General features: G+C 51.7%; 1 protein-coding gene across 1 annotated transcript in view; it reads left to right on the top strand.

Annotated features, from left to right (window-relative positions):
* The first annotated feature begins 6,902 nt into the window (after positions 1 to 6,902).
* The window catches only part of LOC108312236 (B-cell receptor-associated protein 31-like), a 14,496-nt gene continuing 8,916 nt past the window's right edge, over positions 6,903 to 12,482 (top strand). The window contains 1 exon segment of the mRNA XM_037742535.1: positions 6,903 to 7,065. Within this exon segment, the coding sequence (XP_037598463.1) occupies positions 6,903 to 7,065 (163 nt within the window).

Below are 12,482 nucleotides of genomic sequence, written 5' to 3'. Positions count from 1 at the left end.
GGGTCATCTCTGTTTCTCCAACAGGCCTGGCCTCCTTGCAGTTAGTGTAGCTCCATTCTAGGGGAGAGGGTTTGCAGCCATGCGGGCAGCTAGGGAGGGACTGGAGACTCTCGGGGGACTTGGGCAGGTTTTGCCTTCTTGTTGATCCCCAGGATTGTCTTCAGAATGGGGTTCAGAGTGGGGCTCAGAGTGCTTCTAGGTGGTGCTGGGGGGATGCTGCCGGGAGTTTTGATGCACTTGGCCAGGTGAGCTCAGCGGAACCTCAGAGCCTCAGAGCAGTTGGAGCCTCCCTGCCAGACGCCCATTGGGATGCATTTGTGTCTGGAGCTTTGCCTGGCTGGCTGCAGGGAGGGAGGGAGGGGGGCCAATAGCTTCCTTCCTCTCATCTTGGCTCAGCACTTCTTCACTGTGTCTCCTCTCTCTCCCTCCCCTCCCCCACCTTCCCCTCTTCCCGCTTTTCTTTTTCTCCCTCCCTCCCTCTCACCCCCTCTGTCTCTCCATTCCTCACCTCTCTGGCTTTCTGTCTTTATCTCTGGCTCTCTTTGCACCTGACTCTCCCACCCTCCCTGAATCCCACGTGGACCCCACAGTCCCAGCTTTCACTTAGGGTGGGGTCTCCTCCACAGAAGGCAGAATTGAGACTGGACAGATACAAGGAGTTCCTGATCATCAGAGCCAGGCCATTCTGGGTGAGCCGCCCTGGGCTGGGGGAGGGTGAAAGGGGGAATGGGCCTCCTCCCGTTTTGGGATGCTTGTGAGGGAAACTCTGATATGTGTGAATGATCCTACAAGAAGGCCAGATCGACTGGGACTGGTGACCCACGCTTGCAATCCCAGCACTTTTGGAGGCCAAAGTGGGTGGATCACCTAAGGTCAAGAGTTCAAGACCAGCCTGGCCAACGTAGCGAAACTCTGTCTCTACTACAAAAACAAAAAAATTACCGGGGCATGGTGGTGGCACCTATAATCCCAGCTACTTGGGAGGCTGAGGTAGGAGAATTGCTAGAACCCTGGGGGTGGAGGTTGCAGTGAACTGAGATTGCGCCACTGCATTCCAGCCTGCGTGACAGAGCAAGACTCCCTCTCAAAAAAAAAAAAAAAGAAAGAAGAAAAGAAGGCTAGATCACAGGACTCCACCTCAGACAGATTCAGGGCCAAAATCAAGTTAAACTCAGAGTCTGGTTACTAGTCTCCACCTCCCATTCGCTTCTTACCAGTCCCTGGTCTACGTGGAGCCTGGGGGCCCTGCTGGGCCAGGAGCCTCAACCTGCTGAAATGGCAGGACTTCCTGAATCCAGATGGGCCTTGCCAGGCTGGGCCTGCACGGGGGTGGTGGTGGTGATGACAGGTGCCCTGTGTAGTCTTTGGGGGGTTGCACACAAGCAAATCAGTGCAGCCTGTCTCAGCCACTAGTCATGGGGTCTGTGCTGTAGACCAGACCTTCTGGGGCCCATGGAAATTAGAAGGAAAGGATACCACTCTCACAGAGATGGGATGACTCACAGAGCTAGGGATGGGAGAGGACAGGGGATTCGATGAGGGGAGGGATTCAGTGAGGAAAGAAGAGGGAGGCCCATTAGCAAAGAGGTCTCTGGAGGAAGATGAGCACTCAGATCTGGAAACAAGCTTAGGAATTGCAGACCTGGCCAAAACCAGTGTGTGCATCTCCGTTAATCTTTGCAGCTTCCACCACAGGCGCAGGGCACAGGAGATCAAAGCACCTGGGTTCTCATCCCACTGTGGGTGGGGCTCCAGGGGCTGCATCTGCCCCCAGGGACAGGTGGCACATCCCTGCTTCCCCCATTCTTGCTATGTCCGGTGCCCCCCCGCCCCGGAAGGTGGAGATCTCCCTGGCTTGCTTGGAGAAGAAAAGAATGGAGCATCTGCCAGCAGGAATGCGGAAGAAGAAGAGGGGCTGTATTGGGGGGAGCACGGGGGCATCTGCGCCTGGATGAGGAGGGCAGTGCCTGGGCTTATGGCCCTGTGTGCACCAGTGTGTGCCTGTCCCTCGCCCACACAGACCACACAGTTCCCCAGCTCCCTCCTGCTGTGGTCAGAAGGCCTACGGCCAGGCCTATGGTCGACATCTCTGGGCTCTGAACTCACCCCTCAGCTATGCCCCCTGGACAATGGGGTTCTTTCTGCACAAGATGGGCACGAGGGACCCTGTCATGGACTAGTGACCTGAGGGACAGGGCTGCCCCAGGGCATGTCCCAGCCTTGGTCACACTTGTAGACATTGGCTGGCCTTGACCCAGGGTGGACCAAAGAGAAAGAGACCCTCTTCTTTTTGCCTGTCCCAGGAAGGCTTCCTGGAGGAGGCAATTCAGTGCTTTCCCCAACTCTATCACATGCCAACCTATGAGTTTTTAGCTGGCATGCACGAGGCCCTCTCGGCACAATCAGGAGATTGAACAGGCACCTGCCAGGGAGCTTACTTGTCTTCTGTGTCAACACTCAGGTCCTTGTGGGTAAATACCCAGTGGATGGCTGGGAGTTCAGCTAGAGGAAGAACCACATCCACATCTGATGGGAGAGATGCCCTGCCCCAGGGAACCAGTCCGGGAACAGCCTTTGAGCATGGGAGGGGACAGATGAGGAAAGGGCTCCTCCCATCAAGAGAACGAGCGAAGGGTTTCGTAGGGGGAAGATGGGGGGACTGCTCAAGTAGGGGTTGTCTGGGCCTGGGGAGATACCTGGTGGGGACTGAATGGAGGGTGAAGGTGCAGGGAAGAGCTTCAGGATGGCCACAGAACTGGCACAGAGAGACCAGTCTCAGCCCCGCGGTAACACAGCACAGGAGGGGAAGGCACTCCATTTTAGCCCAGGTTTCTGACTTGAGCCCAAAGCCCTTTCACATCCTCTTCCCCCTTCGCCTGCAACCCACACCCCTGGGCGGCCAGAGATCAGTGGGGGGCAGGAAGCACCGTTCCAGCCGCTCAGCGCCCTTGGCCGGACAGCTGTTCTGCGCAGCTGCTGGGGGCTCTGGGGGCTGCGGCGGATTTGATTTGATTCAGGCCCCAAAATAGCCATTGTAGCAGGAAGCGGCCCCTTCCCCCAAGCCCTCCAGGACACTCCATCCGGGGGCTGAGTTGACACCTTAGAAGTTCTGCCCCCTCCCCGTCTCCCCGCACTTATCCCCTGGTCTCCCGAGACCCACTTTTTTCTCCCCTTAGCCCACAGCCGCAGCCGTTCGCCTTGCACCTCTCCTGTGTCCAGCGCATCTCCACACTCCCCTCCTCCAGGAAGCCTGCCCTGGTCACCCCTGCCCCCATCGAGCCCGCACCGGCTCTGCGCCCACACACGATCCCAGCCCTCCCCCACCCCAGCCCTACTCTTCAGGGGCCATGGGGGGATGTCTAGAGCTGGGGGCCTGTGGCCAGGCACGGGCGGGCTGCAGAGGGCACACAAAGACGCGGACTGCCCTGGCCTTTGATGAGTAATCGCTGTTCCCTGGAGCCACGATTCCACTCTGCCGCTTCAGCCCCTCAGCCCCCTCCCCCGTCCAGCTCCTCAAATAAGACTCGTTTTTGTTCTGAGGACACAAAGCGAGAAAATGTCACCCAGGGGGTGTGCCCCCTGGCCCCAGTCCTGACAACCAGAGCTCTTAATCACCCTGCCTCCTTCCCCTGCAGCGTCCCTCCAGCAGCTGGCCGAGCGGTGGGAGGGGGTAGGAAGAGGGGCAGGGGAACCAGTGACCACCTTCTGGGGCTGAGACTTCCTCCAGCTTGAGGTCTTAGACGTTCATTTTCTTCCCTCCCTCCCTTCACTTGACTGGCAGCTCCTGCAACAGCACCTCACGAAGGCCTGGACCTTGGCACTGGGTTCTTGGTTCTGTCTCCATCAAAGCCCACCAAGGTCCCCGAAACAGGAGAGGTGGACAGGAGCCTCAGAAGTGCACCAAAAACTCTAGACAGCGCTGCACCAGAGAACTGCGTCAAAGCTTAGATCAGTGCCATAAAGAAAGTGAAAGAGAGCGGCAGAGGGTGATGGTGAGGGGCAGGAGGTAGAGTCATCTCTCTTGTCAGAAACATCTTTGAGCTTATCTCACATGATCTCTGAGCTGAGACCTTGACGGAAAGAGGAGCTGGTTTGCACAGATTTGGGGAGTGTGGCTCCTCTGCAAAGGCCCTGTGGCCTGTGGTGGTGTTAAGGGTTGGCTTGGGCGAGGCGCGGTGGCTCACGCCTGTAATCCCAGCACTTTGGGAGGCTGAGGCAGGTGGATCGCGAGGTCAGGAGTTTGAGACCAGCCTGGCCAACATGGTGAAACCTGTCTCTACTAAAAATACAAAATTAGCTGGGCGTGGTGGTATGAACCTGTAATCCCAGTTACTTGGGAGGCTGAGGCAGGAGAATCGAACCCAGGAGGTGGAGGTTGCAGTGAGCAGAGAATGTGCCACTGCACTCCTGCCTGGGTCACAGAGCGAGACTCCATCTCAGAAAAAAAAAAAAAAAGGATTGGCTTGGAAGGACAAACCCTCCCCATTCCATTATCTAAGCATCCCATCATTTGTCCCAAATAAATACAGTCTTTATTGCCGCACCCCACCCCCACCAAAATATAGTCTAAGTAAGAAGGATATGCTTGCTACGTAGACCCAGCTCTAAACAAGTTCCCTGGCTCCCTTTCCACCCAAAGGCTGCCCCTAAACTCCTGTACAGAACAGCTGAAACCTTCACTGCTGAGGCCTTTTCCTCTCTTGATTCCCAGGTCTCGTACAGTCTGGTCTTCCCTTCCTCCAGCACCTACGCCCACCTGCTCACTTTTCTCCCTCTCCACCACCCTCCACCGAACCCCAGTCCCCATTCCTGCACTTCGGCAGCCTCTAGCTGCTCTCTCAGCTCCACTTTTGTCTTCTACAATGCATTTGCCATGGAGCAGACAGAGCAATCTTTATAAAATGAAAATCAGATCACGTCACTCCCTTGTTTAAAAGCCTCCAAAGACTTCTCACGGCTTTGAGAATGAATCGCAAATTCTCCTGTAAGTAAAAGTAGGGAGGATGGAAGGATTCACATAAGATAAATGTTTATGGACCCTCGCTGTATATGAGAGAGGGACCAAAAAATAGATGACAATGACAACCATGGAGATGATAATACATCATTCTGAGGAGTGTGGTTGATTGATTAAATCTGTGTACCTGAGATCCAGTAAGAGAAAAATCATCTCAACTCTATATTTTTGGTTCACAAAGCCCTACTTGGTCTGGCCTCCACCCATGTCCCCCATCTCATCTCCTACCATTTTCCCGCTCCCTTGTTCAGTGGGCTCCAGCAGAGAAAACAGGAAGCGTGCAGTTTCCCACACCACTCATGCATGCCTTCGTTCATTCATTCAACGCACGTATGAAATCCCTACCACACACCAAGCATTGGCTAGATGTGGAGATACAGAGCTAAATAGGGACTTACGGTCTAGTGCAGGAGGCAGATAGATTCTAAAGAAATATAAGAAGGGTGATGGAAACCTTGCCTGGGACAGTTGGGAATGGCTGAACAACCTTGAGCTCAGTCTTCAAGGAGAAGTCCAAGTTCACCAAGCAAAGATCAGGGCCGTAGTTCTTGGCTGAGGGGACTGTGTTTGCAAAGGCAAGAACCCTGAGAGAACACAGGCGGATCAGAGGGTGGGGAGAAATGTGGCGTGGACGGGCCCAGGAGCGTGCTGGGAAATGAGCCTGGACTGGGAAGCAAGGGTCAGACCATGAATGGACTTGGAAGCCTCATTAGGACTTGGGATTTATCTTTAGGCCACGAGGCTACAGCCAAGATTTTAAAGCAGGGATGTGCATAATCAGATTTGTGCTTTAGAAAGAGCTCTCTGGCAGCAGCATAGATAGATGATAGATTGGAGAGAGGACAGACTGGAGTCAGAGAGACCAGCCGGTTCCGGAAAGAAATGATGAAGGCCTGAACCAGGGCAGGGGCAGCGGGAGAAAGGAGAGGTGGGCACATTCAAGGTAAGCCTGTCTGGGCTTTTTGGCCACATGAATATGGAAAGAGAAGGTGGGAGAAGAGAAGATGTGATGTTTACACCCAGATTTCAGGCTTGGGGGATTGGGAGGGTGCTGGGCCACCCCCGAAATGGACAGCAGCCTGGAGTGGGGGTGGACAGCTAAGCCTTGGGCACATTGGGGTGCAGGTGCCTGAGGGATGCGCGGGTGGAGGGATCTGGTTGAGTTGGAAACAGTCCGTGCTTGGAAATAAAACGTGCACTGGAGAGAGAGACCCAGGTGATGCCAAGAGTGTGGATCTTGGCACAGGTCTCCTAGTTTCTCTGCCTCTCACACCTGCCAGAGGAATGTCTCTGCATTGGGGGTGAATGTAGGGGCAGGAAGCTCTGTAATGGGACCAGCTGGTGGCGTGCACTTGCAGAAATCAGGAAAGGCCAAGGATAGAGGGGAAGGGGCAGCACCAGGAATCACTGGACTTCAAAATCCCTGTAGTGACGCCTTAGAAAACATCTGGCTAGGCCAAGCGTGGTGGCTCACGCCTGTAATCCCAGCGCTTTGGGAGGCCAAGGCAGGCGGATCACTAGGTCGGTGGTTCAAGACCAGCCTAGCCAACATGGTGAAACCCTGTCTCTACTAAAAATACAAAAATTAGCCAGGCGTGGTGGCGGACACTTGTAATCCCAGCTACTCTGGAGGCTGAGGCACAAGAATCGCTTGAACCTGGGAGGTGGAGGTTGCAGTGAGCCGAGACCCAGCTTGGGCAACACAGCGAGACTCCGTCTCAAAACAAAAACAAACAAACAAACAAAAATATCCGGCTAAACAAAGCTGGCATTTTACAGTTGAGAAACGGAGGCTCAGATGGGTAGAATGACTTTACCCAAACGGCCCCCCTAATTTGCCCACCCTCTGGGTTGGCGAGGTAAAGTATAGATTTGCTTTTGACTTATGCACAATCTGTCTACGGCCATAGACCTGGATTCCCGCTGCCCACCACCACCACGTGTGGCAGAGAAGGAGACAGCCAGGGCCCAGGTCAAAGGGGAAGTGTTCGGGGGCAGGGTGGGCGACACGCTGACCGCTCTCACTTCCCACCTGCTGGATGCTCCCTGTCCCTAGAGGGGGGCCACCATGCAATCCACTCAAGGACACTGGCTCCTCCTAGCGGATGTAGGGAGCATTACTTTTTGTCCCAGGTCAGCTTGGAAGGCAAGTCCCTGGAGCATAGGACCTCAGTACCCTCTGACCAGTCACTGAATTGGGCCCAGTCCCAGTTGCTTATCTCCCAGCAGAAACTCCACCTCCCCATATAGGAGACATTTTCTCTGGCCGGAGCTGAGACTTGACCCCAGCAAGACTCCTTCCCAGACCACATCTGGGGTGCTTCTGCAGCGTCTGGTGAGGAGGCAGGAGGCTCGAGCCATCCACAGCCCGCCCTGTCCCATCCAAATGCTTCTGGCCAGCCTGAGAGCCCCTTGGGGCCAAGTGCTGGCTTCACCTCTGTTTCCTTAGAGTCTGACACACGGCCTCTCATGTACTGGGTGCTCCACACTTAGCCACTGCCTCATCCCTTCTGGTCTGGGTCCCTGCAGGCCCGTCTCCTGCCCTGACCCCTCCACCTGACCTCTAGAGAACACAGGGGACTCAGAGCCCTTCCCGGGGCTTTGTCAGCACTTCCCAGAGTCCATCTGTTTTCTTTTTCCACATGGGCTTTTAGGAGCTGAAATTTTTTGCCTATTGGAAGATCCTAGGGGAGGTGAAGGGGTGTGATTTTCATGTTGAGTTAGTTGTAAGTCACCTTGAAAAAAAATGGTGAAGAAAATGGAAAGAAAGGCTGGGCGTGGCAGCTCATGCCTATAATCCCAGCACTCTGGGGGGCTCAGGCAGGCAGATCACCTGAGGTCAGGAGTTTGAGACCAGCTTGGCCAATATAGTGAAACCCCATCTCTACTAAAAATAAAATTTAAGAAAAATTAGTCAGGCGTGGTGGTGAGCAACTGTAATCCCAGCTACTTGGGAGGCTGAGCATGAGAATTGCTTGAACCTGGGAGGCAGAGGTTTCAGTGAGCCGAGATCACGCCACTGCACTCCAGCCTGGGCGACAGAACAAGAATCTGTCTCAAAAAAATAAAAAAGTTAATTGTGTGGCATCCAATTAGGATGAAATGTCTTATCACTCCTGGCTGTGACTACATTTCTGAGGATGCAGAAAGAGTCCTGTGTGAGGAGGACATCCTGCCCTGGGGATGAGCTTGGATGTGATTGTAATAGCACCTAGAATTTACATAGCCTTGAAGTGTGCTTTCATTTATTTATTTTTTTTCTTGAGGGTCTCACTACGCTGCTCAGGCTGGCCTCAAACTCCTGAGCTCAAGAAATCCTCCTACTTCAGCATCTGCAGTAGCTGGGACTACAGGTGTGTGCCACTGTGCTTGGCAACCTTGAGGTGCTTTTGTGCACCACTTTGGAGCATGAGAGCTGTGCTCGTTTTGCAGAGCAGGAAACTAAGGCCAGATGTGTTGCTCAAGATCACAGAACTGGCAAGAGCGACAAGGCTGGGATCTAACCCAGGCCTCCTGATTCTCGAGTTCGGTGGCCTTTCCCTGCAACAGAGTCTCCCTTTGCATGATCTTTGGCCTTCAGAAGCCTGCTTGGTTATCACCTCAGGCTTAGTGACCTGGGGAGAAGAGATTCACAGGACGGATGGAGTTACAAGGTCCAGCCTTCCTCCCTTCCTTCTCCAGCCCTCCTTCCCTTTCTTTCTTCTTTCCAATGAATTCTGTGCTCTGTGTGTCAGGCCCTGGGCTCTGAAGGCCAGGAGATCCTCTCTAGTCACTTCTCTGAGTGCTGGCAGCTGTGCTGTGCCAGGCGGGGAACAGCATGAAGGAAGGGAGGAGCTGATCACAAACAGCTGGTCTACCCAGGTCACTGCCCAGGAGGCCTCTGTGGACTTAGCCTCAGCTCAGGGCCCTGAGATGACAAGGACAGTGTCTCCCTATTCTGCGTGTTGGATGGCAGTGGGTGGAGTAGAACAGTGTTACCAAAGTCCCTGGAGAGCTGAAGCCATGAAGGAGGGAGGCAAGAGTGGTCCTAAAGAGGCTGCAGTCATCACTGACAGAAACACAGCCCAAAGCAAGGGGAACAAGAAGGAAATACCCGACTTCCCTCCCAGGCCGTTCCCTGCCAGGGCCTCCCACTGGCTACAGACACCTGGAGGCAGCTGCCCAGTGAGCCAGGTTGATGTAAGCCCCAGGGGCTGTCTTCTCTACTCGGAGTGCAGGACAGCAAATGCATCTGGGGATCTGGGGTTCCACCAGGAAGAACAAGCACACTCATATACACTTAGTATTCCCAGGGTCTAACACAGTGTCCGATACACAGTAGGCACTCAAGAAATACTTGGAAAATGAGGCCGGGCACGATGGCTCACGCCTGTAATCCTGGCAGTTTGGGAGGCCGAGGCGGGCGGATCACCTGAGGTCAGGAGTTTGAGACCAGCCTGACCAACATGGAGAAGGCTCATCGCCACTAAAAATACAAAATTAGCCAGGCGTGGTGTCCCATGCCTGTAAGCCACAGCACGGTCCGAAACACAAGGGCCCCAAAGATAAATTGACATGGTCCTGGCCTCCAGGAGTTTGGGGAGTGGACAAAGAAGCTGAGATACAAGTGACCTCGTGCTAAGGCAGCCACCCTGTCTGTGGGGAAGGCACAGCACTTCCAGATTTCACTGCAATAAAGAAAACAGGTGAGAGGAAGAGAATGAGCAGGACACAGACTCTGGGCACCCCACTAGCGGGCCTCTGAGAGCCATTGTGGAGGAAGGCCAGGTTACCAAGGGAAGGCAGCGTCAGGACAGGAAGAGACTCGAGCCCACCCTCGTCCCAGAGACCAGCCGACCAGTCTGCCCGCCTCCCTTCCTTCTTTACCTCCATCACCATGAGAAGTCCAAGCCTGGGTGTTCACCTAGCATCACGCTGCCTCTCAGGCCTCACATGGCTCTGCTCGTCTCCAACCCGACTCAGTCCCCAATCCCTCCCTGCCCTCACCCCCCAGTCCTCCTCGCTCATCCACCGGCCCTGTGGTGCTTCTAGTCTGTGATTGGCAAATTCTCCTCTGTCTTCATCTCTGCCCAGAACACCGCCCCACTTCCCGGCACCTCTTCTGCAGCCTTCTCAACCGGGGCTTAGAGTGGAGTAACAGTGGGCTTCTTTACTTTATTCTTGATTTTAGAAGAAAACGTTCCGACTTTCATCTCTTCCTTTTTGTCTTTTTTTCAGTTCCTTTTTGTCTTGATAGCATCTTGTTCTAGTCTCATGTATGGTAGCATCTTTCCTTTTACCTGAAGATATCAAGAATAGGGTATATTTGTTTCGATTTCCTGTGCTCCTTGTCTCTGATTCAGCCACGTTTTTTATGTTGTTTTTGTTTTGCTTTGTTTATTTTTGCTTGTTTTGATTTTCTCTTTCATGTATGGCTTTTCTCAAACGGACTTAAATCATGTGCGTCTGGTCATTTATAATAACAGGCGGCTGGTTTAGTTCTCAAATCCTTTCTTGTCGTATATTTGGCTGCCTGGCTAGAGACTACATTTTTTAATCCTCCTTTGTGACTACAGCAGGTCATGCAACCAAGTTTTCAACAATGAAATGGAGTGGAAAGTGTATATGCTGCTGCTGCCTCATTTGCTTAAAACAAAATTGCTGTCCGCAGTTTCCTCTACTTTCCCTTTCCTGCAATCTAGAACAGTTGGCCTCTGCTTAGATGAAGATAATCTTTTAGGGGATGAAAAACCAACAAAAGAAACCTGGGTCTATGAATAACCAAGGGAGCAGAAAGAAATTAGCTTGCATCTTCTTTAGTCCACTGTATTCTGGGGTCTCCTTGGAACAGCAGTTTAGACTTTAACTAATATCCCAACTAATACAAGCACTGAAAAGCTGATTGGAAGCGTATGTGCATCAGTGTGTCAATGTTAACCAGTGGTGAGTTTTACTCCAAGGAGCTTCTCCACGTATAATCCACATAACCCTGCTGGTCCTTGAGACCCTTTCAGGGGGTACTTGAAGGCAAAATTATTTTTGTGATAATACTAAGCCATTATTTATTTTTTACATTTGCATTCTCTCCTGACTGCAGTAGAGTTTTTCAGAGGCTGCATCACTTATGATAGCAAAACAAATAGAATGAAGAATCCGAGATAGACAAAAATGTCAAACAATGTCACTTTTCTCACTAGATAGTTTTGTTTGAGAAACTATTGTAATTTTTCACAATATTATGTAAACACGTAATGGGTTTCTTATTGTTATTCTTTTTTTTTTTAGACAGTCGTGCTCTGTTGCCCAGGCTGGAGTGCAGTGGCACAATCACAGCTCACTGCAGCCTCGATACCCCCACACTCAAGCAATCCTCCCACCTCAGCCTCCCAAGTTGATGGGACAGGTGTGACGCCATACCTGGAAAATTTATTTTTTGTAGAGACAGCATCTTTGTATATTGTCCAAGCTGGTCACAAACTCCTGGGCTCAAGTGATCCTTGTGCTTGAGCCTCCCAAAGTGCTGGAATGACTGGTGTGTGCCACTGTGCCTGGCCTGTCATTCTTAAGCGGGTAACATTTAATTATTTTGTTTTAATTTGAAATATATATAATTCCTATTTTAAGGTTCTTTGCAGTACTTAGCAACTTTTAAAAATATGAAGGCATCCTAAGATCCAAAAGTTTAAGTATCTGTCATGTTTGTTGCTGCTGCCAGCCACTCACGCATACCATCCGGGGGCCTTAGAACAGGTCCACCCTGCCCAGTACCATGCTGTTTTGGTTACTATAGCTCTGCAGTATAATTTGAAGCCAGGTAATGTGATTCCTCTAGTTTTGTTCTTTTTGCTCAGGATAGCTTTGAATATTCAGGGTCTTCTGTGATTCCATATAAACTTTGGGATTTTTTTTCTTCTGTTTTTGTGAAGAATGCCATTGACATTTGGATAGGCATTACATTGAATCTGTAGACTGCTATGGGTAGTATGGGCATTTTAACAATATTGATTCTTCCAATCTATGAACATGGAATATCTTTACATTTTTTGTGTCCTCTTCAGTTTCTTTCACCAATGTTTTATAGTTTTCATTGTAGAGATCTTTCACTTCTTTGGTTAAGTTAATTCCTAGGTATTTAATTTTTGGCTGGGCGCAGTGGCTCATACCTGTAATCCCAGAACTTTGAGAGGCCTAGGAGGGGGAATTGCTTGGCTCAGGAATTCAAGGCCAGCCTGGGCAACATGGTAAAACCTTGTATCTACAAAAATTAGTTGGGCACGGTTTTGTGCACCTGTGGCCCCAGCTACTCAGGAGGCTTAGGCAAGAGGATTGCTTGAACCCTGGAGGTTGAAGCTGAAGTGAGCCAAGATTATGCACTGCACTCCAGCCTGGGTGACAGAGCAAGACCCTGTCTCAAAAATAAAAATAAATAAATTTCATTGTGGCTATTGTGAAATTGCTTTCTTGATTTCTTTTTCAGATTGTTTGT

This window comes from Cebus imitator, unplaced genomic scaffold, assembly GCF_001604975.1.
Source record: "Cebus imitator isolate Cc_AM_T3 unplaced genomic scaffold, Cebus_imitator-1.0 Scaffold123, whole genome shotgun sequence".
In the NCBI taxonomy this organism is placed as follows: domain Eukaryota; kingdom Metazoa; phylum Chordata; class Mammalia; order Primates; family Cebidae; genus Cebus; species Cebus imitator.
Note: the sequence above shows the minus strand (reverse complement) of the source record. Positions and strands in the feature narration are given on the sequence as shown.